The 24,937-nt window shown below is 43.7% G+C and overlaps 1 protein-coding gene across 2 annotated transcripts; it reads left to right on the top strand.

Annotated features, from left to right (window-relative positions):
- The first annotated feature begins 991 nt into the window (after positions 1 to 991).
- On the top strand, positions 992 to 24,511 carry LOC124009137. 2 transcript variants are annotated; one of them, XM_046320647.1, is made up of 9 exons: positions 992 to 1,267; positions 3,491 to 3,542; positions 3,648 to 3,728; positions 3,990 to 4,108; positions 5,087 to 5,201; positions 5,368 to 5,392; positions 18,249 to 18,353; positions 18,494 to 19,804; positions 23,964 to 24,511. In XM_046320647.1, the coding sequence occupies exons 1-9, from the start codon at positions 1,254 to 1,256 to the stop codon at positions 24,002 to 24,004; spliced, it is 1,863 nt and encodes a 620-aa protein (XP_046176603.1). In that variant the 5' UTR covers positions 992 to 1,253; the 3' UTR covers positions 24,005 to 24,511. The 2 variants fall into 2 exon arrangements, with proteins under 2 accessions (XP_046176603.1, XP_046176602.1); XM_046320646.1 differs by having other exon boundaries at positions 18,494 to 24,511.
- Positions 24,512 to 24,937: the final 426 nt, after the last annotated feature.

The following is a 24,937-nucleotide window of genomic DNA, read 5'->3' as shown; positions in this document are numbered from 1 at the left end:
CGGGTTGTGCGGGACAGAGCGCTGTCCACTTGAGAAGTATAGTGAATTTGAGAATTTGAGCCACCAAGGCATTTATAATCCATATCCTGCCTTTGTTCACTTATATAACTGGTGAGTGTTATTGCTATTTACTCAAACCGTTACTTTTTGTTTGGCAATGTTGTGGAATTTGGCCATGAGCGCACTGATACCTGACATGGAGAATAGTTTAATGTATACGTTATATTATACGATATATTATACGTTATATTAACTATGCAATACGGTATACCTTTGTATAGGTTTTAACCTATGTACGGTGTACTTTTGAATGGTTGCAACATCATTTCACTGTTATGTTCAATTGCTCTTTTTTAATGCGTGACGATATTAAACAATTGGACAGGGTGACTGCAGGGTCTCCATTAATCCCTTAAAGCTTCGCTTAAACCTTTTCAGTTTTCACCATCTGTTGGGTGCATTCAGAACCTGTCATGGTATGCGACGGCATGGGGATTCAATGTCATTTTATAGGTACTTTTACTTGGGACACTCTTTTCATGCATGCGACAACTGCACACTCACAAGCTATTCTAATGTGGGACTTTGGAGAGAAAAAATACCATAATAGGCGTAGAATACACAGTACTTCTGTTTCATTCTTTGTCCATGATTTGTGCATTCAGGCTATATTATTGACAAACGCTTTGCTTTGAGCCCTTATCAGTCCTCTTTGCTACTGGAATGAAATATACACCCATCAAATAATAGCATAAAGAAAATGAAGGAAGAGTGCACATTTAGTGTTTGCTACATTTTGACTACTGCTCGACTATCATCCATGTGCCATTTTGAAAGCCATGTGTCCACGCAATTATTGTTGTGCAAGCAGATGCCCTAGCAGATTTGCTGCCTGGATAAGTCACCAATGATCAGCTTAGGGCAGGCAGCTTAGAAGGAACTGACCATCACAGTTTAGAGCTTCCACTCTTCACTATGTGGAGAGATTGAAACACATCCGATTGTTCTGCGCGGGTGCTGGGGATCCGAGTATAAAGAAAATCAATTAAGAGTCTGCATTTTGCTGTATAGTGTACTTAGCTACCAAGTGTGATCGGGGCCGACTCTAGCCTTCTGGGGGCCTTGCACGAGATTTGGTTGGGGTGCTGACATGGCTAATTGAGTGACTGTCGGTGACTGACAACAAGAGAAAAATTGGGTTGGGGGCCCCTATCGCCCTGGGGCCCTAAGTGACCGCTTATGCCTGGAGTGTGATGTATCAGGCCAGGTAAAAATGAAAGCATTGTTGCTTAGGTCTTTCATTAGGTCTCACATTTTCTTAGACTTCTCAGAAGTGCTGACCTAAGAGTCAAAAGGGTGTCCAGCCTAATTAGTCACACGTATATCGCACACTTCACAATGCTGACCAGGGTTGGGATCAGTGAGTACCATTTCAATTTAGTCTATTCAGGAGATTCATTGAAATGACACTTCAAGAATTGATAAGAGCCATTCATTTTTAATCAGGATTGTGTGATTTTTTCCCCTTGTTTTAAATTTTATTTCACCAGGGACGGATTTTCCAATTCTTGAATGTAATTGTTTATGCTGCAAGCTGAGTTGTGTGATGATGATACATGTTGTAATCAGCATTGGCATAACTGGCCCTATGCCACATGACATTATTGAGTCACAAAGGCTTCATGTCAATAACCTGTAGTACTGTAGCTACTACGACCATAACAGCAGCCCAAATGTTTATACATTTGTAAATGAAGGACAATAACTGTACTTCAGTTCTAAATATCACCTGTTTGCTTAGCTCTGTTTTCGAAGAGACAGACACACATTATTTGCAGCAGAATGCAGCACTCGCTATTTTGACCTGCTATTTTTAGACAGCGCTTCACTATACAAGCATGCAATGCAAGAGGCGTGGTTCAGCCAGCTCATTCCTCTATGTACAGTATGTAGATGCCTCACCCCATTTTTCCCCCATGGGAAGCATTGAGTGTTGTGTGGTGAAAGGTGGCAACTGGTGCTCCTCTGGCATATTGTGTTGGTGAGGACATAATGATGGGAGCATCTTTATCATGTTCTACCACAGTGCTTCCCACCCCTTGGCTTGATGTCAAGGTATTGTCTGAGTAGCACCGTACCTCACCCAGCCTCGGTAATGTTGGGTAGAGACCAGAGACATTGGATGTGATTATACATACAGATATAGCTCCTCATTGCAATCATTCTCTGATCTGACCGAATGCCATTCCATTTGGACTTCATACAGTTGAGGCTCCTCAGAGGAGGAAGGGTAGAACCATGTGAATTTCATTTAAAATAAATAGTGATGTATTAAAAATGTTATCCTTTTTAGATAAAACTACTAAATATATTGGGGCAGCAGGTAGCCTAGTGGTTAGAGCGTTGGACTTATAAGCGAAAGGTTGCAAGATTGAATTCCCGAGCTGACAAGGTCAAAATCTGTCGTCTTGCCCATTCACCCTCTATTTCTCAATTGTCTCAAGGCTTCAAAATCCTTCTTTAAATCTGTTTCCTCCCCGTTATCTACACTGATTTTCAGAATTCCCTGTTAGAGGACTAGCAGCATCAGAAAGGAATGAGCAGTTATGTACAGACATTTTTTGACAGTATCTGGAAGACATCTGTTTTATGTTCGTACCTCTATGTGAATAGCAGATGTGGAGGCCGCTGCTGTGTCATCCCATTAAGGGGGCTATCTGTCTGAGGACAAAGCCTGGCTGGAATATCTGTGGGGCATGGTGAGAGACAGGGGGGAAAAGTGTCAGGAGATCAGGGAGGTGCTAGCATGCCTTTTAGGTCATCCCTGTCACTATCACCACACAACAGAAGCACCCCTGACAGAATGTGACAGAGTCCATAAAGTCCATGCATTTTTGCACCTTGTGATGTTTGTAAGTATGCGTATCATCACACCAGTTGACTCGGCTTACATTGATATCTATACCACTCCCAATTGATATGGCGAGTTTGGAGACTCTTGCCTTGTAGGCCAGAACATTTCTGGAGTAAGATCTGAGGGGTTTGAATGCCTTGCTCTCTCAGACCAGAAATACAGTTGAGTGTGTTAGTGGCTAGACCAGACTCTTGTTTCAGGTCTGATCAGGTAGGCTAAAACCCAGACCTGGGTTCAAATACTATTTGGGGTATTTAAATAAGTATTTATATATTTCATATTTAAATACAACCTCCTGTGTCTGTGACATTGTGGAAGTCAAACCCTTTTGTTCCTGGTCAAATTTGTCAAGTCACTCTTTCAATCACCACTGGCGCTTATCCTGTTTTTAACAGTTGAAGGGATAGTTCACTTTGAAGACAAGTCGAAAATAATCTGAATCCCTTTAACTTTCCCTCTCAACCCATAGTGAAGCTCTATACATTGTATATAGGGTTGTACGTGCCAGATCATCACTTTTTAGATACTGTTTTTATTCCAGTATCCTCCCCTCACTTTTCAATTTCTTTGGTCCAGGGTCAGTATGGAAGAGGCAGAATTGGTAAAGGACCGACTCCAAGCAATAACGGTAAACTGACCTGGAATCAGTCTGGTCCTCTTACAGCAAATCAACTTCTGAACAATACCTGTTTCGAGTACTGTAGTAAGATTCATAACTATATTGTATCTGCAGGATAAGAGAAAAGTCCAAGAAGACATTGTTCATAAAAAGCTGGAAATAGACCAGGAGAGGCTAAAGCTTCAGCACTTAAAGGTACAGTAAGATAATGTGATGACGTGATCAAATTATAGATTCTTACTGTCATATAGTCAGACCACATCATTTCAACAACATTGGATGAATTCGTAAGTCAAACATCTAATGACAGTGAGAATTCCAAGCACCAAGGCTTTCTGACAGGTTGATATTTTATGGTCACTGCAGTTGAGCAGTCCATTAAAATACACATCAGCGTGTAAAAAAAAAAGTCTCAGGACACTTAAGCCGTAATGTTTCCTCTTCTGCTTTGAACAGAAAAAGTCTCTGAGGGAACAGTGGCTCATGGATGGAACGAGCAACCAAAGCCCACAGCAGAGAGAGACTTTGAGGGGAGATCAACAACAAACTAAACTCCTCCAGACCAGCATCCACAGGTACAGTAAGCCGAGACAACTCATACTCCATTTGTGCATGTATAAACTGATCTATGTTTACATTGCTGGTTTAACATGGCTGCCTGAACATAGGCCGTATTATGTTGAGAAATGCTTTTAGCAACAGTTGGTTAAGTGTTATGTGAAAGTGCTGGTTAGTGTTATAAATCTTACTCATTTAAAACATCTGTTCCGCTTACAGTCAAGTGTTGCTTTTAAATGGGGATGCCTGTTTTATTTATTTGATTTCTATGCTCAAGAAACAGTCACTGCATCAACACACTGAAGACAACATGTATTGGACTGTCTGTGGTGAAGGGCAGTCCATCCATTGTCCAGTTAGACCTAAATCCCTTAGATGTGTACCAATTTGACCAAGTGGCGGTCAGTGCATTCCCTGAAAACCCTGAGGTGCTGGTAATAAGACAACAGCAGAGTGATCTTTAGGTCCACCAACTCCTGTAACTAAGACTTTTTTAACCTAACGAAGACCACCTAGGATTGAAACATTTGTCATTATTAAAAGATGGCATAAGGAGTGATATAGTGTTCAGGTCTTTTTTGGTAAGAGGTCTTTAGTAAGAGAGAAGGACATTTCCAAATAGTCTCATTCTGCACTCCTCCCTCTACTCAATGGCCACTTGTTAATATTTCACAGAGTAGGTGCCATTCTGTTAGGGTGGTACCACTTTGGGATAGTGTCATTTGGACTGTAGGTGTCAAAGTGTCACGCTTGTGCCAGTTGGCTGGGACGGCACAGCGTTGATGGGGTTGGCAGAGGAGGGATGCCGGGGCCGTTGACCCCAAGTCTGTCTGATGCCAGCCATGATCAGTTTGCCAATTTACACCTTTGACGAGACTCCAGTCATAACAGAAAGTCTTCAGAAGATGAGAAAACAGTCAGCTCACCGATCCTATTCCTCACCCCTACTCTGCGAGGTGATATGACCTTTGAACCCTCTTCGTCTGGGCTTGCAGGATGGAGAAAGAGATTGAGGCTCTGGAGAGGGAAGAGACGATGATTTCGAAAAATGAGGGCTTCATCCTGAAGAGGCTGAAAGCTATCGAGAAAACACCTGAGGAGATAATAAAGGTACTTGGACGGTACGGTACTTATTGACATTGAGCTATTTCTGTCTTACAAGTTTTCGCTTTGGCCACAATGAGAGTACTGTAGATGTATATCTAACACGGTTGTATCTGAACGTTTTATTTGAGGTTGGTGACTTTTAGTCTCTTTGTTTTATGTGATCTTATAGGACGCAAAGGAGAATTTCCAAGAAGGTAAGTCCTTTTTGCTAGCTTGCCGATTACGTATTTGTGACCGTAATTATTGGCACCGTTGACAAAGATGAGGTGCGGGGGGGGGGGGGGGGACTGTACAAAATAGATAACACAAATCGTTTACCTTGGGGACTATGAGGTTATATCTGTGTAAAGCATACTTCTGAGATGTTAGGCATCAATGTTTTCTCATCCCAGGTCTCAGAACTGTTTTGTAGTGAATTCTTCTTTCATAACCCATATCCACACCTTAAAGCTACCTAAAGTGCAGAGTATCAAATGTTTTTTTTTTGTGGGTGCAATCGCAGATAGAACCTTATGGCTCTGAAATGTCAATCTGGTTTCAGCCATTATATCTTTATTTCAAACAAGGAACTCAGACTGAGACCAAGGTCTCTTTTACAGCTGGGCCCTGCGTATACATGTTTACACATACAGTTTAGGTACAATGATTAAGAAATTACACAAGACAAACAAAACGTTCACAGATAACACAAAAACAATACTACAGCAGATTGTTACATTTACACATACTGTAGGTTATTCCCCTAATAGCACAATAACTTGCATTACCCAAAGCAGTTACAAGCAATACAAAAATCCTCCAATAAATGTTTAAAATGGGCAAGGGGGACAAGAGTCAAGTTTAAGTTTGGTCTGCAGGCGATTCCATATGCAAGGAGCATAACACATAAAGGCAGCCGTACCCAACTCTGTGAAGATCGCCGGGGCCTCAAGTGTGATCCATGAATTATAATTATAATGTTGATGAGTGATGATAAATAAGATGGTAGTTTATTCAGAAGTGCTTTATAAACAAACAAGAGAGCATGTTGTTTTCGTCTCACGGACAGCAAAGTCCAACCCACATTTTGATATAAAACACAGCGGTGAGTTCTGTAGCTAGCACCCGTAATAAACCTAAGTGCGCAATGATAAGTAGCATCCAGCAGTTTAAGTGTGGATGCTGTAGCATGCATGTAAATAATATCCCCATAATCTATAACAGACATAAAAGTAGCTTGCACAATTTGTCTTCTATTTGTGGAGGACAAACATGACCTGTTTCTATAGAGGAAGCCTAGCTTGATTTTTTGCCATTTACAAAGTTCATCAATATGCATTTTAAAAGGCTGTTTATCATCCAGCCATATCCCTAAGTATTTATATGCAGAAACCTGATTTATTTGAGAGCCATCTAAACTCGTAAGTGCAAGTGTACTTTCAACCAACTTGTTGGACCTATTAAAAATGATAAAATGTGTTTTCTTAGCATTTAAAACAAGTTTCAACTGTAAAAAAACAACCCTTCTAATATCTTAAAATCTGTGTCCAGCTGCAATAATGCTTGGTCAGCCATTGAAGCAATAGAGTACATGATAGTGTCATCAGCATATAAATTAATTTGACACTTTCTTACCTTATCAACGATATTGTTTATGTAGAGAGTGAACAGTAATGGACCAAGTATAGAACCTTGTGGGACACCTTTAACCAACTCCAATGGCTCCGATTGGATGCCGTCGACTCTAAAAGCCTGACTTCTATCCTTTAGATAGTCATGACACCAACGACAGGCATCCGATCCCAGTCCTATTGACGACAGCTTACCCAAAATTATTGCATGGTCTACAGTGTCAAAAGACAAATCTATGAACAAGGCGGCACAGACAAATCTATGAACAAGGCGGCACAGTACTTTCCATTATCTAGGGCATTAGCAATATCCTTTACAACATGTACAGTGGCCGTAGTGGTACTGTGTTTATGTCTGACGCCAGATTGATTGCTAGAAAGAGTATTGTTAACAGTTAAAATGATTGTAGTTGCCTATTCACCAATGACTCTATAATTTTAGCCAAACAGGAGAGCTTAGTGATGGGCCGATAATTATCCAAACAGAAGCTATTTTCCTATGACTAATGTTTGATTGAAGATGTGCGTCACTGCACTAGCAATGATAGGTACCACACACTTGAGTAAATATCGATCCAGATTGTCAGCACCTAACGATTTCTTTGAATCTATAACGGATAAGACCTCATCTTCTGTGACTTTTTGAAAATTCAAAACCGGCTTAATGTTGTCCACTTCAGGTGGGGGCCGAGGGGCTGAAACAATAGACTGGTCAGGATCATATTGGCAATTTTTTCTTTAAAAAAGAACACCAGCAGAAATAAAGTGCTTATTAAAAACATCACAAATTTTAGTTGGGTCACTGACGATCCCAGATTCCGATGTAATTTGCTGTGGCAGGGACGTCGAGGAGTTTCCTCGTTTAAGTGAGTTAACGGTTTTCCAGAATTTAGAGGGATCACCAGCAGACTCTGTCATAACACCTAGATCTTGCCTTTTTTATTCCTCCAGTCCATTTATTTCTCAATTGCCTAAAAAGCAGCCAATCAGCTGTTTCGCCAGTTTTCCTCGCCAAGGCCCATGCTTGATTCTTTTGCTGGAAAAGGATTTTCAAATCAGAGGAGAACCAAGGATTAGTTACATTTTTTTACCCTAAATCGCTTTAACAGGGCGTGTTTAACAGCCATGGAGGTAAAAATGTATGAAAAGAAAGAGAACGCTAAAACTGGGTCCATTATGTAGTTTGCGGATAAAAGCTCTGAGTAATAAAGGTCATGGATAAAGGCTCGCTCTGAGAAGTGTTTATAGTTTATCTTGAGAATTATACGGGGGTCAGGGTTTTTTAGCCTGATACATGCAATAGGGCAGGGGTCACCGATGTAATTTGCAAATAACCCACTAGCTATATATTTGTGAGGTGTATTTGTTAAGATAAGGTCTATTAATGTAGATGTTTCCGGGTCTTTTGGATTAGGATGGATAGGTATAGGTATTGGTTGAGTAAAATTTAGTTCGTTACAAATGTCTATTTAATTTAAGCGATGCTGGCATCAAGCAGTCCAGATTGAGATCTCTGATAATCCATATTTCAGAGATTGCATAATTAGACATTAACTCAAACAATTTGCCTAGAGCAGATACCGGAGCTGAGGGTGGGCGATAAACTCCCGCTAGCGTTAGCGTTAATAGTGCATTATGAACAAGGACCCCATTTAGAACTAAGCATTCATACTGTTTCGGGAACAGAAGTAGAAATTGACACAGTGACATCTAGGTTGCATTTAACATATATAGAAATACCTTCACCTCTGTAGACATTGTACCCAGCTAACAGAACATCTGAGTTTGGAACAGAGAAACAGAGCCAGGATTCAGATGTAATCAGTATGTCAGCATGTGATTGTCAGACCAGTATTTAAATCAAATCTAACTTTTGGATCAAGCTTCCAGCATTTAAATGAATCATTCCAAGGCCACTATTTTGAGAGCTCATATCAGATGGAGCATTCAAGGTAATATTAGATGAGCGATGCTTCCTCGTGTAACTACTGACGGGCCTGAATTGGATGGAGACAAGATTTCATCTAACAATACCCCTCTGACTGTGCGAGGAAGTGGCAACACGGTACATTGACAATAGTGTAACAATAACATAAAGTCCATCAAAAGTTTCATCCATGTTATCAGCACATGTAGTGCTATTGAAAGCTGGGAGGGGAACAATGAGTAAAGTCTGATGTGGAATCGACCAATTCCGAGTATCAACCCCCATGGCTGTATACTCTCACATGCTCTGTATGAGACTATAGTGAGAGCCAGGTTTGAGGAGAGAATGCTTGTACCATACCTATTCAGATGTAATCCATCCCGGATAAATGAATTTGGTCGAATTAGGAAAGCTGTAAAATTGTCCATATATTGTATGCTTATTTTGCCCGCTTTGAGGACAATACGGTGCCACTGACACGGCATGCAACGAAAACATGCGGACTCTCCTTCACTGCAGCCGAGGTGATTAAGACATTTAAACGTGTTAACCCTCGCAAGGCTGCAGGCCCAGACGGCATCCCCAGCCGCGCCCTCAGAGCATGCGCAGACCAGCTGGCCGGTGTGTTTACGGACATATTCAATCAATCCTTATACCAGTCTGCTGTTCCCACATGCTTCAAGAGGGCCACCATTGTTCCTGTTCCCAAGAAAGCTAAGGTAACTGAGCTAAACGACTACCGCCCCGTAGCACTCACTTCCGTCATCATGAAGTGCTTTGAGAGACGAGTCAAGGACCATATCACCTCCACCCTACCTGACACCCTAGAACCACTCCAATTAGCTTACCGCCCAAATGGGTCCAGTGACGATGCAACCTCAACCACACTGCACACTGCCCTAACCCATCTGGACAAGAGGAATACCTATGTGAGAATGCTGTTCATCGACTACAGCTCGGCATTCAACACCATAGTACCCTCCAAGCTCGTCATCAAGCTTGAGACCCTGGGTCTCGACCCCGCCCTGTGCAACTGGGTACTGGACTTCCTGACGGGCTGCCCCCAGGTGGTGAGGGTAGGCAACAACATCTCCACTCCGCTGATACTCAACACTGGGGCCCCACAAGGGTGCGTTCTGAGCCCTCTCCTGTACTCCCTGTTCACCCACGACTGCGTGGCCACGCAAGCCTCCAACATAATCATCAAGTTTGCGGACGACACAACAGTGGTAGGCTTGATTGCGTGGCCACGCAAGCCTCCAACATAATCATCAATTTTGCGGACGACACAACAGTGGTAGGCTTGATTACCAACAACGACGAGACGGCCTACAGGGAGGAGGTGAGGGCCCTCAGAGTGTGGTGTCAGGAAAATAACCTCACACTCAACGTCAACAAAACTAAGGAGATGATTGTGGACTTCAGGAAACAGCAGAGGGAACACCCCCCTAGCCACATCGATGGAACAGTAGTGGAGATGGTAGTAAGTTTTAAGTTCCTCGGAATACACATCACAGACAAACTGAATTGGTCCACTCACACAGACAGCATGATGAAGAAGGCGCAGCAGCGCCTCTTCAACCTCAGGAGGCTGAAGAAATTTGGCTTGTCACCAAAAGCACTCACAAACTTCTACAGATGCACAATCAAGAGCATCCTGGCGGGCTGTATCACCGCCTGGTACGGCAACTGCTCCGCCCACAACCGTAAGGCTCTCCAGAGGGTAGTAAGGTCTGCACAACGCATCACCGGGGGCAAACTACCTGCCCTCCAGGACACCTACACCACCCGATGTTACAGGAAGGCCATAAAGATCATCAAGGACAACAACCACCCGAGCCACTGCCTGTTCACCCCGCTATCATCCAGAAGGCGAGGTCAGTACAGGTGCATCAAAGCTGGGACCGAGAGACTGAAATACAGCTTCTATCTCAAGGCCATCAGACTGTTAAACAGCCACCACTAATATTGAGTGGCTGCTGCCAACACACTAACACTGACTCAACTCCAGCCACTTTAATAATGGGAATTGATGGGAAATGATGTAAAATATATCACTAGCCACTTTAAACAATGCTACCTAATATAATGTTACATACCCTACATTATTCATCTCATATGCATACATATATACTGTACTCTATATCATCTACTGTCATGTTTTGTCTTATATTGTGTTGTCATTTTGCTTTCCCTTCTGTTCGTTTCCCCCTGCTGGTCTTATTAGGTTCGTTCCCTTTTTCTATCCCTCTCTCTCTCCCTCCCTCTCTCTCCTCTCTCTATCGTTCCGTTCCTGCTCCCAGCTGTTCCTATTCCCCTAATCAATCATCTAATCTTTTCACACCTGTTCCGTATCTTGCCCTCTGATTAGAGTCCCTATTTCTCCCCTTGTCTTCCGTTTCTGTCCTGTCGGATCCTTATATATTGTTCGCCGTGCTGTGTCTTTGTCTCGCCCTGTCGTGTCTTGTTTCCCTCAGATGCTGCGTGTGAGCAGGTGTCTGAGTCTGCTACGGTCGGTGCCTTCCCGAGGCAACCTACAGTTTATGGTCGAGTCTCCAGTCTGTCCTCGTCACTACGAGTGGAATTCGTTTTTTATGTTTTGTTTTCTGCTCCGTTTTGTCTAGGAGTATTGCCTATTTCCTTTACTGGAATAAAGACTCTGTTTTCGCCAAGTCGCTTTTGGGTCCTCATTCACCGGCATAACATCTACTGCATCTTTATGTAATACATGTATCACTAGCCACTTTAACTATGCCACTTTGTTTACATTGTCATCTCATATGTATATACTGTACCCGATACCATCTACTGTACCTTGCCTATGCTGCTCTGTACCATCACTCATTCATATATCTTTATGTACATATTCTTTATCCCCTTACACTGTGTATAAGACAGTAGTTTTGGAATTGTTAGTTAGATTACTTGTTGGTTATTACTGCATTGTCGGAACTAGAAGCACAAGCATTTCGCTACACTCGCATTAACATCTGCTAACCATGTGTATGTGACAAATCAAACTTGATTTGATTTGATTTGATTCGATTTGATTCGATTTATTGAACAACAATAAGCTTTAAGCCAGATGTGTAGCTGGCGTATATGATTTTTATTATTATCCGTAGAGAGTGGAGATGGGAGTCGACCTGAAATAAAGCATTGTTAACCTGATTGAAGTAGAGTATGAATCAGTGATTTAAAGTCCTTTTTAAGTTGCTCAGATTGATATAGTTTAATATCATTTGACCCTACATGGACTGTGATAGCTGTGGCAGTCGGGTGTTCACTAATGAGTAGCGGTAACATACAGTCAATGTCCCGGATCTGGACACCCGGGTAACAGATGGTCTCTGTTTTCCTAATAGAAACATTTTGGATCATGGATGAGCCCACAATAAGGACAGTGGGACTGCTGCTTGGTAATTTTCTTAAATTGCGTCTCTCTTGAGTTATCTTCCTCCTAGAAAGTTGTTTGGGGCTAGTTGTAAGAGCTGTGTCGTTGTAAATTGTTTAGATGGTGTGGGTCCACTTGCTTCCGGGCAGAGTTGTTTGTTCCTTTGGGGACAGTGGCAGAGACCTCATCCAATACCCGGTATCTGTTTCCCAGTTCCAAGGCATCACTTTGTCTTGGCGTTTTCCTGCCAGGATTTTTTGTTATTGTTTTTTTTTGTATTGTTGTTATTTTGAATTTTACCCCTTTTTCTCCCCAATTTCGTGGTATCCAATTGTTTTAGTAGCTACTCTCTTGTCTCATCGCTACTACTCCCATACGGGCTCGGGAGAGACGAAGGTTGAAAGTCATGCGTCCTCCGATACACAACCCAACCACTTCTTAACACAGCGCGCATCCAACCCGGAAGCCAGCCGCACCAATGTGTCGGAGGAAACACCGTGCACCTGGCAACCTTGGTTAGCACGCACTGCGCCCGGCCCGCCACAGGAGTCGCTGGTGTGCGATGAGACAAGGATATCCCTACCGGCCAAGCCCTCCCTAACCCGGACGACGCTAGGCCAATTGTGCGTCGCCCCACGGACCTCCGGGCGCGAACCCAGGATCTCTGGTGGCACAGCTGGCGCTGCAGTACAGCACCCTTAACCACTGCGCCACCCGGGAGGCCCCTGCCAGGATTTTTTGGTTCCGTATAATGATCCATGGCTCCTGAGGCAGAGCAGAGGAAATGGAGCAGACCGGATGCTTGAGTATAGCTCCCTGTCATGGCCAGGTCTCTTCTAACGGGATCAAAGTTCGTCTCACAGCTGCAGGCTCTTCCCGACGCCGCGGTGACAAGCCATGGGCAAGTGGCTTCGTTCACTACGTTTTTGGCAGACTCAAGCAAAGTGTCAATCAGCTGTTCATCTTCTTAGACACTCTACCCTCCAATTCAGCAATTTTCTGGGTCAGTTGCTGGCAATTGGCACATCCAGGGGTGAGTATGGTCATTATTCCGAGTTGTTAGCTAGCAACGCTAACTAGCTTTGGTGTGGGGGTAGGCCCAAATCGAGCTAATACGCTAGCCAGCGTTACGGAGCTACCGCGAGTCCAATACTGAGTCATCTAGCTATTTCCTTAGTCTGAATAAGTCGATGAGGAAGGTTCTAGGTTCTACAAGGTTCTATAAGGTTCTGACACTTAGACATGTTCAGTTTTTAAGACAACTGTAGCTATTTGGATACATAAATGATCGAATAACAATATTGGACCAAGATTGAACACATAATCAAATATTATTATATTACATAAAATGTATTATGATCATCAGGCTTGTGATTGTATGGGAGATAGAGCCTTGTAGCGCCAAGTTCAAATGGGTTTATGCAGATAGAACTTTCTAGTTTAAAAATGTTTTCACTTAATGGGATTCTTCGGGATTTTGGCCATGAGCCCTTTATCTACTTCCCCAGAGTCAGATGAACTCGTGATTTTAAACAAAAAATAAATAGCACAATGTCCCGGGAGCCCTCCGGCCTGCGATCGCTTCTCCGATTAAGTGCAGCACTGTCAAAAGATGCTACACTTGATCTTAGCCAAAAGGCCAAGAAGCGGGTCTTTGGTCAGAGCAAATGTCTTGTCTGCCTGGGCGTGGTGCATGCAGTAGTTTCCTGCGCTCAACCAGGATCCTGTGCACACTGTCGCCGGTTACGGGAGGCTACTCGAAGACGGGAGGCTACCCCCACCGCTTGTGTCTGACTTGGTCGAGCACCGCTTGACTCTCTTCCCAGACTTGTCGATGAAGGGTCTGGCCCTACCTTGATGATCAGGTCCTATGTAGACTTTCAAGCTAGCTAAACTGAAAAGAAGCGCTGCATAGTGTGCTAGCCATGTTAGATAAACCCTAGTTCGAACAGTGCTCTATCGCCGCACCAAGTTTGAAAAAATAAGTAACTTTCTCTTTGGAAGAGCAGGGATAAAGTGATCCTCGTCTGACTTTCAGCAGCCTCTGCCGCTCTTTCAGCACAGAGAGAGTAAAGCATGCCTCTGTTTAATGCAGGGCGCCAGAATAGTTATTCCACTGTCAAGAGAAATGTCATGCATGTTAATATATGTTAATTGCATGCAAAAAAAGATGTCTTCTCTACCACATCCACAACAGAAGCACAATCATGGCCTCTGAGTCACAAGTGGAGGAGTTCTGTGAGAGGTCTCTGTTATGCCTGAATTCAACTCAAAACAAACGAGGAAGTCTATCACGACTTCCGCTGATGTCGGCCCCTCTCAGCTCTCCTGCGCCTGACTCCTTTCACCAGTTACCCACAGCCTTGACAGAGCGGTTGTATGAAACCAAGTACCTCAAGCAAAGCTCTTAACCGTGCCAGGCCGCTCTTAATTTCTACACAGTTCGACTGGCCAAAAAATGTGGCATCTGAACTGTGCGTCACTCGCAGAGGCGAGCTAGCTACTATTTGCAAATTTCTGCCTCCCCACTGTGGAGTTGCTTGGGTAGCTCTCCTGTTTAGTATACGTAGCGTTAAGTCACTATTCTAAATGGACTGTGCTGCTGTCAAAGAGGCTAGCCTGCCTAGCTTAGAATAAAAAGCCTCCCTGCTAACGTGAGCTAGCATGCATAACTTCCAGCTAATGAAACTTATTAGCTTCACCCCGGCATAATGGCAGATCCTATTTCCAATTCCTGGAGTTGGAGGGAGTGGAGGAAGCAGGGCTTGCGTGCAAGACCGAGGAGGAATCAGCCTCCGAGCACTTGGTTCGGGTAAACCCCCGGAGGGAGGGTCTGAGCTACCAGTGTGCCCTTCCACAAAAACATTGCTATGACAACAGTGCCCCCACATTTGGTTGCAGCCAAACAGGATAATACATCAGCCATTGCCGGAGCCCCCTGTGCCCGTAAGGGGGCCAGGCTTAATGCAGGCTATACAGTCTCACAGGAGCACAACGTATATGTTGGAAGCTTGTCCATGTTTAATGCCCCCTCTGTTACCCCGTGTTCCATAGTGTTCACAGGGTTCAAAGGGCATATTAATCTCCCCAGGGTAAGAGTAATAAATTGGGCGATTCACTCTCTGCTCACAAAGGGGCACCCCTCCCCCATATGTGTCTCATTACTTGGATTCAATTCTGATTCCTGCCTGTAGCTCACTAGACCCTATGACGTATCTAGTGATACAGGTTATAGTCTCTATAGGCGATTGGTTGTTGATAGCGGAGTTGTTGGAACGAGCAGGGTTGAACACAACCATGCTATTATCCCACAAACATTCTCTGTGGATCATATGAACCCCTAAATGAGCTGTCTGTCTCCAGCTCAACACTTTTCATTCCTGGGAATTAGATTAAATTACAAATCACCCCTGTCTGTTACGACAGAATGGGTCAGTTTTTCAGTGCTGTCTGTCCCATCCCCGGCTAGGTTACAAGACGCTTAGTCGCCAGTACCTATGACTGGTTAGTAGGGTAACCTCCATGATAACAGATTCTTCCCTGGGTCTATGGGTGTGGTCCAGCACTGGGTGCCAGCCGGTTACCGGAACACAGCTTACTTTCTAAACCGAGTGAAGCTTGTTGTGACAACAGTACCCCCAAGTGACATTGGGGTACGTCAGTGATAGCCAGAGCCCTTGTACCCAGAGTGGGCTGTGCTTTAAGCAAACTGTGGCACAGAAAACACAATTTCTTTCAACCCTAGCCTCCACAGGGTTCATGGGTGTTGAAAGTGTGGTGTCTCCCTCATGTAAGTTCAATTAAAAGTGTCTCTTCTCCGTGTTCAGACACACGGTTGTCAAGAGTGGCCTTCACCAGAAACAAGCTTCAAAATGGTATATCGTATACTGTAGTTGGAGGAAACATGGGAAAGTTATGCTGCTTTAAAAGTTCAAAAACCCATTATCACACTTAAAAGACAAGTAGCAGCAAATGTCCTGTGAAAGATTTTGATGAGATTTTCACACTTAGAGAGTTCTTCCTTGTTACCCCAATTCAGCACCATTCACAACCTCTTAAGCCATAGCCCCACCCCACATGCTTGTAAAGCATGGCATTGTCCTCCAGAAAGAGGTTTATCTACTTAAACCAAGCTAAATTTAGGGCAACAATGCTTTTGAGAGCTACAGCAACACTTTTGCAGTTGTCCATAGCTATATTGTATCTTTCAAAAAATCGGCGATAGCAAATATTAGCTATATACTGACCACGGAAGAGCCCATTCTGTTATGGACAGAAGCCTGTGACAAGACAGACCAATCAGGGCTCATCTCTCGGCATGTCCAACCACTCCATTATCTCAGCCAATCGTGAATAGCCAGGAAGGATCCTGTCTTTCTCCCTGTATAGCTCAGTGCTTTCTCCTTGGCTCAACTAGGCAGATCATTAAACATTTTATTAAACATATTAATATTTACAGGTCCCATACAAGTTTGAATTTAAGGCACATAACAGTTCACATGTTCAAAATTATTCTTTTTTTTAAATGTCCCTACTTTGAAATAGGAACCAGTTTCAAACGCCTCAGAATCTGTAACGGGTCACATATAGGAAATGCTCAGCAGGGCCAACATAGATCTTTGCTCATTGTGAGACTGCTAATTGTCATCTGTTTTTCTCGATGAGGTCTCGGACCCTCCTTTATGCACCCCCCCCCCCACCCCCCACCCCCCCACCCCCGCCCATGGAGATGATTTGGCCCACGTTGGGGAGGGTGCACCTGGAGGGCTTGTCATAGATTTTTTGCGGCTCCCCTTTATCCCAAGCATCCTTGGTTTGCAGAGATTGTCTGTATATTGGGCGAGGTCCTATGGCAACTCCCGTTGCGCAGGGATCAATTATCCCAGGTGCACAGGTAGGTTTGGGTCCCCCGGCCAGAGATTTGGGGTCTGTGGCTTGTGCCCTGGTGGTGCAGTTCCTAAAGGGAGTGCACCGTCTCAGGCAGGTTTCTTAACCTATTGTGCCCACTTGGGATTTAGCTTTGGTTTTGGATGTTCTGTGTTATACCCCCTTTTGAGCCACTGGAGTCTGTGAATCTGAAGATCCTCTCCTACAAAACCTCCTTGCTAGTGGCTTTGGCCTCGGCTAAACACGTTGGGAATCTCCATGCCTTCTCCGTACACCGTTCCTGTACTCAGATCGCTGCTGGCAACTAAGGCGACTAAAGTGACATTGCGTCCTAATATGACCTTCGCCCCTAAGGGCATGACTATATCCTACAGGTTCCCAATGGTGTGCATGGCCAAAGAGCTTTATTTTCATGTGATCTAAAAAAAAATGGGTTTGGCTTCGAAAGAAGGATGTGATAAGCAGAAAATAACCCCATACCTAGTGTACAATATGGTGGTGGATCTTTGATGTAATGGGGCTATTTTGCTTTCACTGGTCCTGCGACTCGTGTTAAGGTCAACGGCATCATGAACTTTACCCAGTACCTGGATACTTTAGTCAAAAGCCTAGTTGCCTCTGGCAGGAGGCTGAAACTTGGACGCAAGTGGATCTTCCAGCAAGACAATAACCCCAAGCACACATCAGATTCCACAAATAAATGGTTAATTGACCACATAATCAACATTTTGCAATGGCCATCTCAGTATCCGGACTTGAACCCCATTGAAAGGTTTTGGTTTGAATTAAAGAAGGCAGTCCAAGAGCACACAAAGGATATCAAGGATCTGGAAAGATTCTGTATGGAGGACTGTTCTAAACTCTATCCCAATCTGTTCTCCAATCTAAAATATTCCAGAAAAAGGCTCAATGCCATTATTCTTGCAAGGAGAGGGTGCCAGAATATTGAAAACAGGGGTGCCAATAATTTTGACCCCTATCTTTTTGAGAATAAAAATACATATATTTCTCTGAGCAATTGTACCAGTATAGCATAATATGATTTTCCCATTTTGTTGAGCATACAATATAGCTCAGTATTTGTATTATTTATTTTATTGAGTATTTTTTGTTCATCTTTATCAAGGGTGCCAATAATTTCGGGTCATGACTGTATTTGATAAAACATATTACATTATACGCATTATCAAAAGGCAATACAAAAATAAACATTGCTCCTTTCCTTTTTCCAGAGCCAATCCATATCAACCCAGCTACTCCAGATGCCCCAAAGTCCTGCAAACCTCCAATTTCAAAGAAGCAGTCCTTTGAATCTAATAAGGACACACCCAAACAAAGTAAGAAACTTCCTAGTAACATTTATTACAACAATAGCATGTACTGTAGATCTGACAACCCTAATTTTATATAACTTCAACCCATCTCTCTCCCTCCCTTCCTCTTTCACTCTGTCTCTCCTCCCTCTCTCCTCCTCCAGCCATGTTTGCCATGGAGATCAACGTCCAGAAGGATCTCCGTACCGGGGAGACCCGGGTCCTGTCCACATCCACTGTCACCCCCCAGGTGCTCCAGCAGAGAGGGGTCAAAGTCTATGACGACGGCCGCAAGTCTGTCTATGCCCTGCGGTCTGCCGAGTCTCAGCTGGGGGATGATTCTAACAGAGTGGACGAGCTCAGCGCTATGGAGGTGGAGGTTCTGCTCAGAGCAGCTACAGAGCAGAAGAAGTCTCAAAGCGGCCCACTGGGCCACCAAGGCCATCAGGAATCAGTGTCTGCATTCACCACCAACTGTGGCCCACAGAGCCACCAGAAGCCAACATTGCCTGCATTCTCCACCCCCCGTGGCTCTCGGGGCCACCATGAGCTCAGCCCTATGGAGGTGGAGGAGCAGCTCCGAAAGGGTACAGCGCAGAAGATGCCTCAAAGCGGTGCTTTCCCAAAAGACCACCGGGGCCACCAGGAATCAGTGCCTGCATTCTCCAACACCTGCAGCTGGAGGGCCTCAGTCCCCAAAAGACCCCAACAGAGTAATGGTAAAGTCATCCACGAAACCAATGGGAATGGGTATCAGCAAGAGTCGTATAAGCGTGATGTCCTCTCCAGGAAGGAGCTCCACTATATTGATGGAGTCCACAACTCAGAGCTGGAGATTCTTTCCTCCTCCCCTCACATTCCAGTCCATTATTTCATTGGCAGGCAGGATGAGGAGTACTACCAGCCAAACAACGGGTATAACCAGAATCCTTTCTCTTATGGTGTGGAGAAAGGGTTCCCCACTGACGACTTCTACCATAGCCCTAGAGAGAACCCGCGAGGAGGGATGTTTTACGACTCATCAGTTGAAATGGACCTGAGGCCGTCTCCGATCTACCAGGAAGACTCGCACTTCAGTATCCTGAACACCATGGACACGTCCGAGCCTGTCACCGCCATCTTTATGGGCTACCAGACCGCAGAGGATGACAGTGGGCGTGGCCTTGGCTATGAAGGATCCATCCGGGCCGAGCTTGTCGTCATTGGCGACGAGGATGGGGTGGACGAGAGTAACCCTCAGTTTAACACCTACACCGCGGATGGCTATAACAACCGGGGCTACCATCACTGTCAACCTCAACAGAACTTAATCAAATACATGGCAGAGCCCACAGCTAATTTTAACTCAAACAATGCATCACCGTACACAGCATCAAGGAATTTGGTCTATCCTGGTCAACAGGCCAAAGAGTCACACTACCTGTATTCAGACGGACAGTCCGACGAGGACGGGACAGAGAAGCACTCTGCCCCAGGTATCAGAAAGATTAAAAAGATTAAAAAGAGAACAAAGCCCTGCTGCATGCTCATGTAACCAACCTGCAACTGCTGACGCTACTGTAACTAACAAAGTTCACTTTATATGCTTTGACTGACAGCACTTCTGAGTTCTTTCATTGGCTGGCTAGTGTGTTGAACTGTGTGCTGGTTACTTGGCTTCTTCACTGCATCAGTTTCTCTTTGTCGTAGCCATTGCAACACAGAGTGACCTGAAACTCTCATTCTAATCACAATTTATCACTGTATAAATACATAGTGATGTTGTGTATCCATACAAGAGCTTGTGTTGATGATTGAAGTCAAACTCTGCCTCTCTCTAGTGGCTGATAGGCATTCTGCCTCCCTCTAATGTCTGAGGCAGTTTTACTGTATCTTTGGTTCTCTTTTAATTATTTGTTTCAATATCTCACATGAAGGATTCACCAGAAACTCATAAACTCGAAGAACCATTTGTAATCGTCTGTCTGAGACAGACAGGTCGAGTGGCAAATGAGGTGAGCCACTCCCCTCATACTAAAGACCTACTTGCCTGCCCTCTGGTAATTCTCACCTATCTTCCTCATGTAGACTACTACTCTAAGCTCTCCTTAGCACAACTTTGTTTTCCTGTTCCTATGTGTGCTGTGAGGTTACGCCCCCAAGCACAGCTTTTGTCCGTGTTGTATGTGACTCTTTTGGGTAGGAATGAGCTTTTCCGCTTTTTCTTCCCCTTGTCTCCTGTGGTGGCTACTGAGATTTGGCTAGCTCGCTGCAAGGCTAGCTATTCTACCGACTGGTTTTTCTACCTGGAAGGGTACAATTACTAGCTCGCTCTTTCATTTAGCTCAACCCACTACCGTGCCGCGTTGACTAGACTGACCATCCTAGTTTTCACTGCTTATCGGTCGAGAGCCACACTTTTGTTCATTGCAAGACCAACATAGCGCTAGCTTCCTTTGGCTAACATTGTGCTAACTAGCTAGGCTAATTTTTATTTTATTTTTTATTTTACCTTTATTTAACCAGGCAAGTCAGTTAAGAACATTATTCTTATTTTCAATGACGGCCTGGGAACAGTGGGTTAACTGCCTGTTCAGGGGCAGAACGACAGATTTGTACCTTGTCAGCTCGGGGGTTTGAACTCGCAACCTTCCGGTTACTAGTCCAACGCTCTAACCACTAGGCTACGCTGCCGCCCCTAATAACCTACAAAGAAAATGCTAGCTATGTTCACATTGTTAAAGGATTTGTTTCTCAGGTTAGCACTGTGCTAAATAGCTAGGCTATTAGCCCACGTGGTGAACGCTAGTTATATTTCACTTTTTTCTCAGATGAGCTATTTTTGTGGAGCCATGGAGCCAAGCAACTGTCAACGATCCCCAATCATGTGCCCTTGCAGATTAGAAGGTTTATTATTTGCATGCACAGGACGGCAGATATTATTAGCAAGCAGCGCACGGGGGGGGGGGTCTGCCTAATGGCTGTTCAGCAGCCTGATAGTCTTGGGGTAGAAGCTATTAGCCAATCTGACAGTTTTTGCCATGATACTCCTATACTGCCCGCATCTGAGTGATGGAAGAGGGTAGAACAGGCCTCGGCTCGGGTGGCTGATGTCGTTGATGATCTTCTTTGCCTTCCTGCAACACCTGGTGTCCAGGTGCTAGAGCTCCTTCTACACGCTCACTGTATAGAAACAAGATAAGATATACTTTATTAGTCCATACGTGATGGAAATTTGTCCCTGAGGGCTCACTCCACCAGAGGTAGAGATCCAGAATTCTAAATAATATCACGGGTCAGGGTTGGATCTGATATGATCGTCTCGGGTCTCGGGTATGTGTAATTTTAACTGACTTGTCCGGAAGGGCCCATACAGATCCGAATGTGACTGTTGCAGTAGAGAGAGAAAGAAAAGATTATTTTGTTTATGCTGCTGCTCTTGCTTTTCACAAGAGTGGAGTGTGGCGCACGTAGCTTGTTGTTGGCCAATCATAAGTCATCAAAGCGGCAATAGGCAACAGTCATAGAGCCTCGCTCCATGTGTGGCAACAGTTAGGAGATCTCTAATAAATGGAAGATGGAATTAAAATGACTGAATTAAAAGTTAAAGGAGAAGGATAGGCTACAACGACGAAGAGCCAACAGACTACTGCTTAATATTCTGAATGGAGTTATTATTTTTAGCAGTAGGATGAGAAAGTGCATGCACTCAGATAGCCTAGCTAGCTAACGTTAGCTAGCTTCTCCCGGTTTGATACAGTCTAAGACAGGTACTACGTCATCATATTTGATGAGAAATAACCTAGCTATGGCAGCTATTAATCTACTATATCACGAGTCGGCTTGGTTGGTTTGGTTGGTTGCTGTCCCTCGTCTCTCCCTCGATGCTCCCCATGTCACTCACTAATAGTACGGCCCACCTCTCTCCCTCCTCTTGTGATTTATCAGCTCCAGTTAATAAAGTAGCTTTAAAAAATGACTTTTTCTGCTGCTTCCCCCACTTGAACCGGGTCTGGATCCAACCATGTCTTTATGGAACAGGTCTAGTTTTCCTCGCGTCCCTTTGGAATGGGTCTCTATATTTTTAAAATGCATTTATGCATAGTGGGTCTAGGTAGGAAAGCCCTAGGTCCATTTCGGAATGGGTTCAACTTTTTGGAGTCGTGAAGACCTTTAACCACAGGTATGGCTACTTTTTTGGGCGCTGTTCAAGGGCATCTCCTTACAGGAGATATGCGATGCAGCTCGTTGGGCATACCTTCATAATTTGACCTGTCTCTCTCCGACACACATGTTTGATTGGTTCTTAGAGCTAATGAGTTTCCGGGGAATCCCTCGTGATGTATCTCACTCATAATATCAGAGACCCGGGGTTACGCAAGTAGCCTTAAGTATCCTATGTGATGCCAAAGGGATCTTGACTGTTTGTATAATATGTCAAATATGATTTGATATTTTTTATGTTTATTGCTTTTCGGGAACAAAGATCAAATTGACTTTTTACTGACATATTGTAAATCACTAGTGTGAATGTATATTGCAAATCAAATTACGCTCTGACTAAATAATTGTTTTGTACTAATTTAATATTAATTATTTGTATGTGTGTTTTCTAGAATCTCTTTTCTACATTACAATGCTGGTATGCCATGACTGTCCTCTGTATACTTACAGTAGTATGCATGATTGCTTGCCCTGTAACTTAAACAATAATTTATTCATTATTAGCTGGCTTACTTCTCTTGTGTAACAATTAACTGTTTGATTGTGTGTGTGTATGTGTGTGTGTGTGCTGAACTCTTTTTGTGTATTTGTTCACTGTTTGCTTTATTTATTGTTAATGCATGTCATCACACCAACACCACACACACACACACACACACACACACACACACACACACACACACACACACACACACACACACACACACACACACACACACACACACACACACACACACACACACACACACACACACACACACACACACACACACTACACACACACACATACACGCACACCACCATGTGTCCAACAACACTCTCACCCCATGTGACAGACAGTGCTAACAACCTCTCTGTCACCTCTCATAATCTTTCTGAGCACACAGACAGACAGTGGACGGTCTGGGCCTTAATGATCTTAACGGTCCAGACATCAATCAGCTCATTAGACACGGATGTCTCCCGAACTAATATGCTTTTGACACAACTGAGGACATAACCAATCTTAGCTCACCAGTCGTGTGGTTGGTTCAGCCAGTCTTTTTCCTAACAACTGTGTCTGCTTGGTGAGTAGGCTATGGGAAGGTGGGTATTACCAGACTTCATGGAAAGAGCTGGGGTGCGTTCGGTTCTCTTCAACGTTTACTACATTGCGTGACCGTGTGGTCAATATGCCCCACCATATGGTAACTGCCCTCTGGGCCACCATAATCACAACCTGTTTTTAACTGGGCTCTTCTAGCATTTCCATTGAATTCAATGTTGCACACCGTTCTGTCATACTGAACACGACCCTGTCCCATACTTTTGTCATGAGGTTATTTTCAGGAGTCACATTAATATAAACATAGCACAACTAATCTGAAGTAGTCCTAACTGATGTGATATGAGGTGATATGGTAAATGTGTTTCCTTTTACATTCCCCACAGCTTCAAGTACAAGTATGGAGAAACCTGAACAGTTTGTGTAAAAATACACCATGCGAGACTCAGAAACCTACACGTTCCATGACAAGAGAAGAAGAAAACCAACTCTCAACTAAAACATTCAACTAACAGCAAAATGCTTCTAAGATGCCATCAATAGCTAAAACCAGAGCCTTGTATTTGGATAATTCTCAACATATTCTCAATGTAAGGATGTGGCTAATACTGTAAAACATATGTTTGCTCATAACGTTTCCTTACACAGCTGAATATATACTAATGATGTCATTTAGAGAGAAAGAAACCAGCCAAAAAGTACACTTTTGAAATGAATCTCTGATCTTAAATGTTAAATGTTCCTGAAGATATAAGTGCCTCTGATGTTTACTGTACTCTCTAGCCTTTTATGCTGCTGTCGGCTACTAGTCAGCACTTTTTATATAATAATAAAACATTTATGGAGTGCCTCAATGTAATATGCTGTTGAAACTGTAACCTGGGAGCATATTTGTAAAAGCTAATCATGCTAACAAAACAATTAAAAAGCTAATTGTCAGACAACTGGGTGTTTTACTGTTGTTATACTACAAAGGCAATGAAACTGAGCTTTTCTTAAGTCCCTTGATGTAGGCTTTGATTTAAATAAGATGTGATTGTGTGACAGTAACATTAAGCATAAGGGATGATGCTACTAGGTATATGTCGATATCCATTTTAAAATACTGTGCAGAAATCTATAATTACTTTTAGTACCTCACTGTCTCTTACTGAGAAATAGATTTCTCTTCACTGACCTTTTATAGGAAAGATAAAATGTGACACTAGAGAAAATCCATATTCATTAAATTTTGTGACAATTCTACCATTCAAAATCCTTGACAGGAGTAGCTCAGCTAGCTGTGTAGGAGGCTGTGTGGAGGAGTAGCTAACAACTAGCTGTGTAGGAGGCTGTGTGGGAAGTTTTTGTATTTATCCCA

Source organism: Oncorhynchus gorbuscha, linkage group LG22 (assembly GCF_021184085.1).
Source record: "Oncorhynchus gorbuscha isolate QuinsamMale2020 ecotype Even-year linkage group LG22, OgorEven_v1.0, whole genome shotgun sequence".
Lineage (NCBI taxonomy): Eukaryota > Metazoa > Chordata > Actinopteri > Salmoniformes > Salmonidae > Oncorhynchus > Oncorhynchus gorbuscha.
The sequence above is the reverse complement of the archived record's forward strand: the minus strand, read 5'-3'. Positions and strand labels throughout refer to the sequence as shown.

Excerpts from the sequence above, each read along its gene's own strand:
- LOC124009137 (XM_046320646.1), top strand. Across the intron at positions 3,543-3,647 it reads ACCGACTCCAAGCAATAACG|GATAAGAGAAAAGTCCAAGA; the intron begins GTAAACTGACCT and ends TTGTATCTGCAG. Across the intron at positions 5,393-18,248 it reads AAAGGAGAATTTCCAAGAAG|AGCCAATCCATATCAACCCA; the intron begins GTAAGTCCTTTT and ends TCCTTTTTCCAG.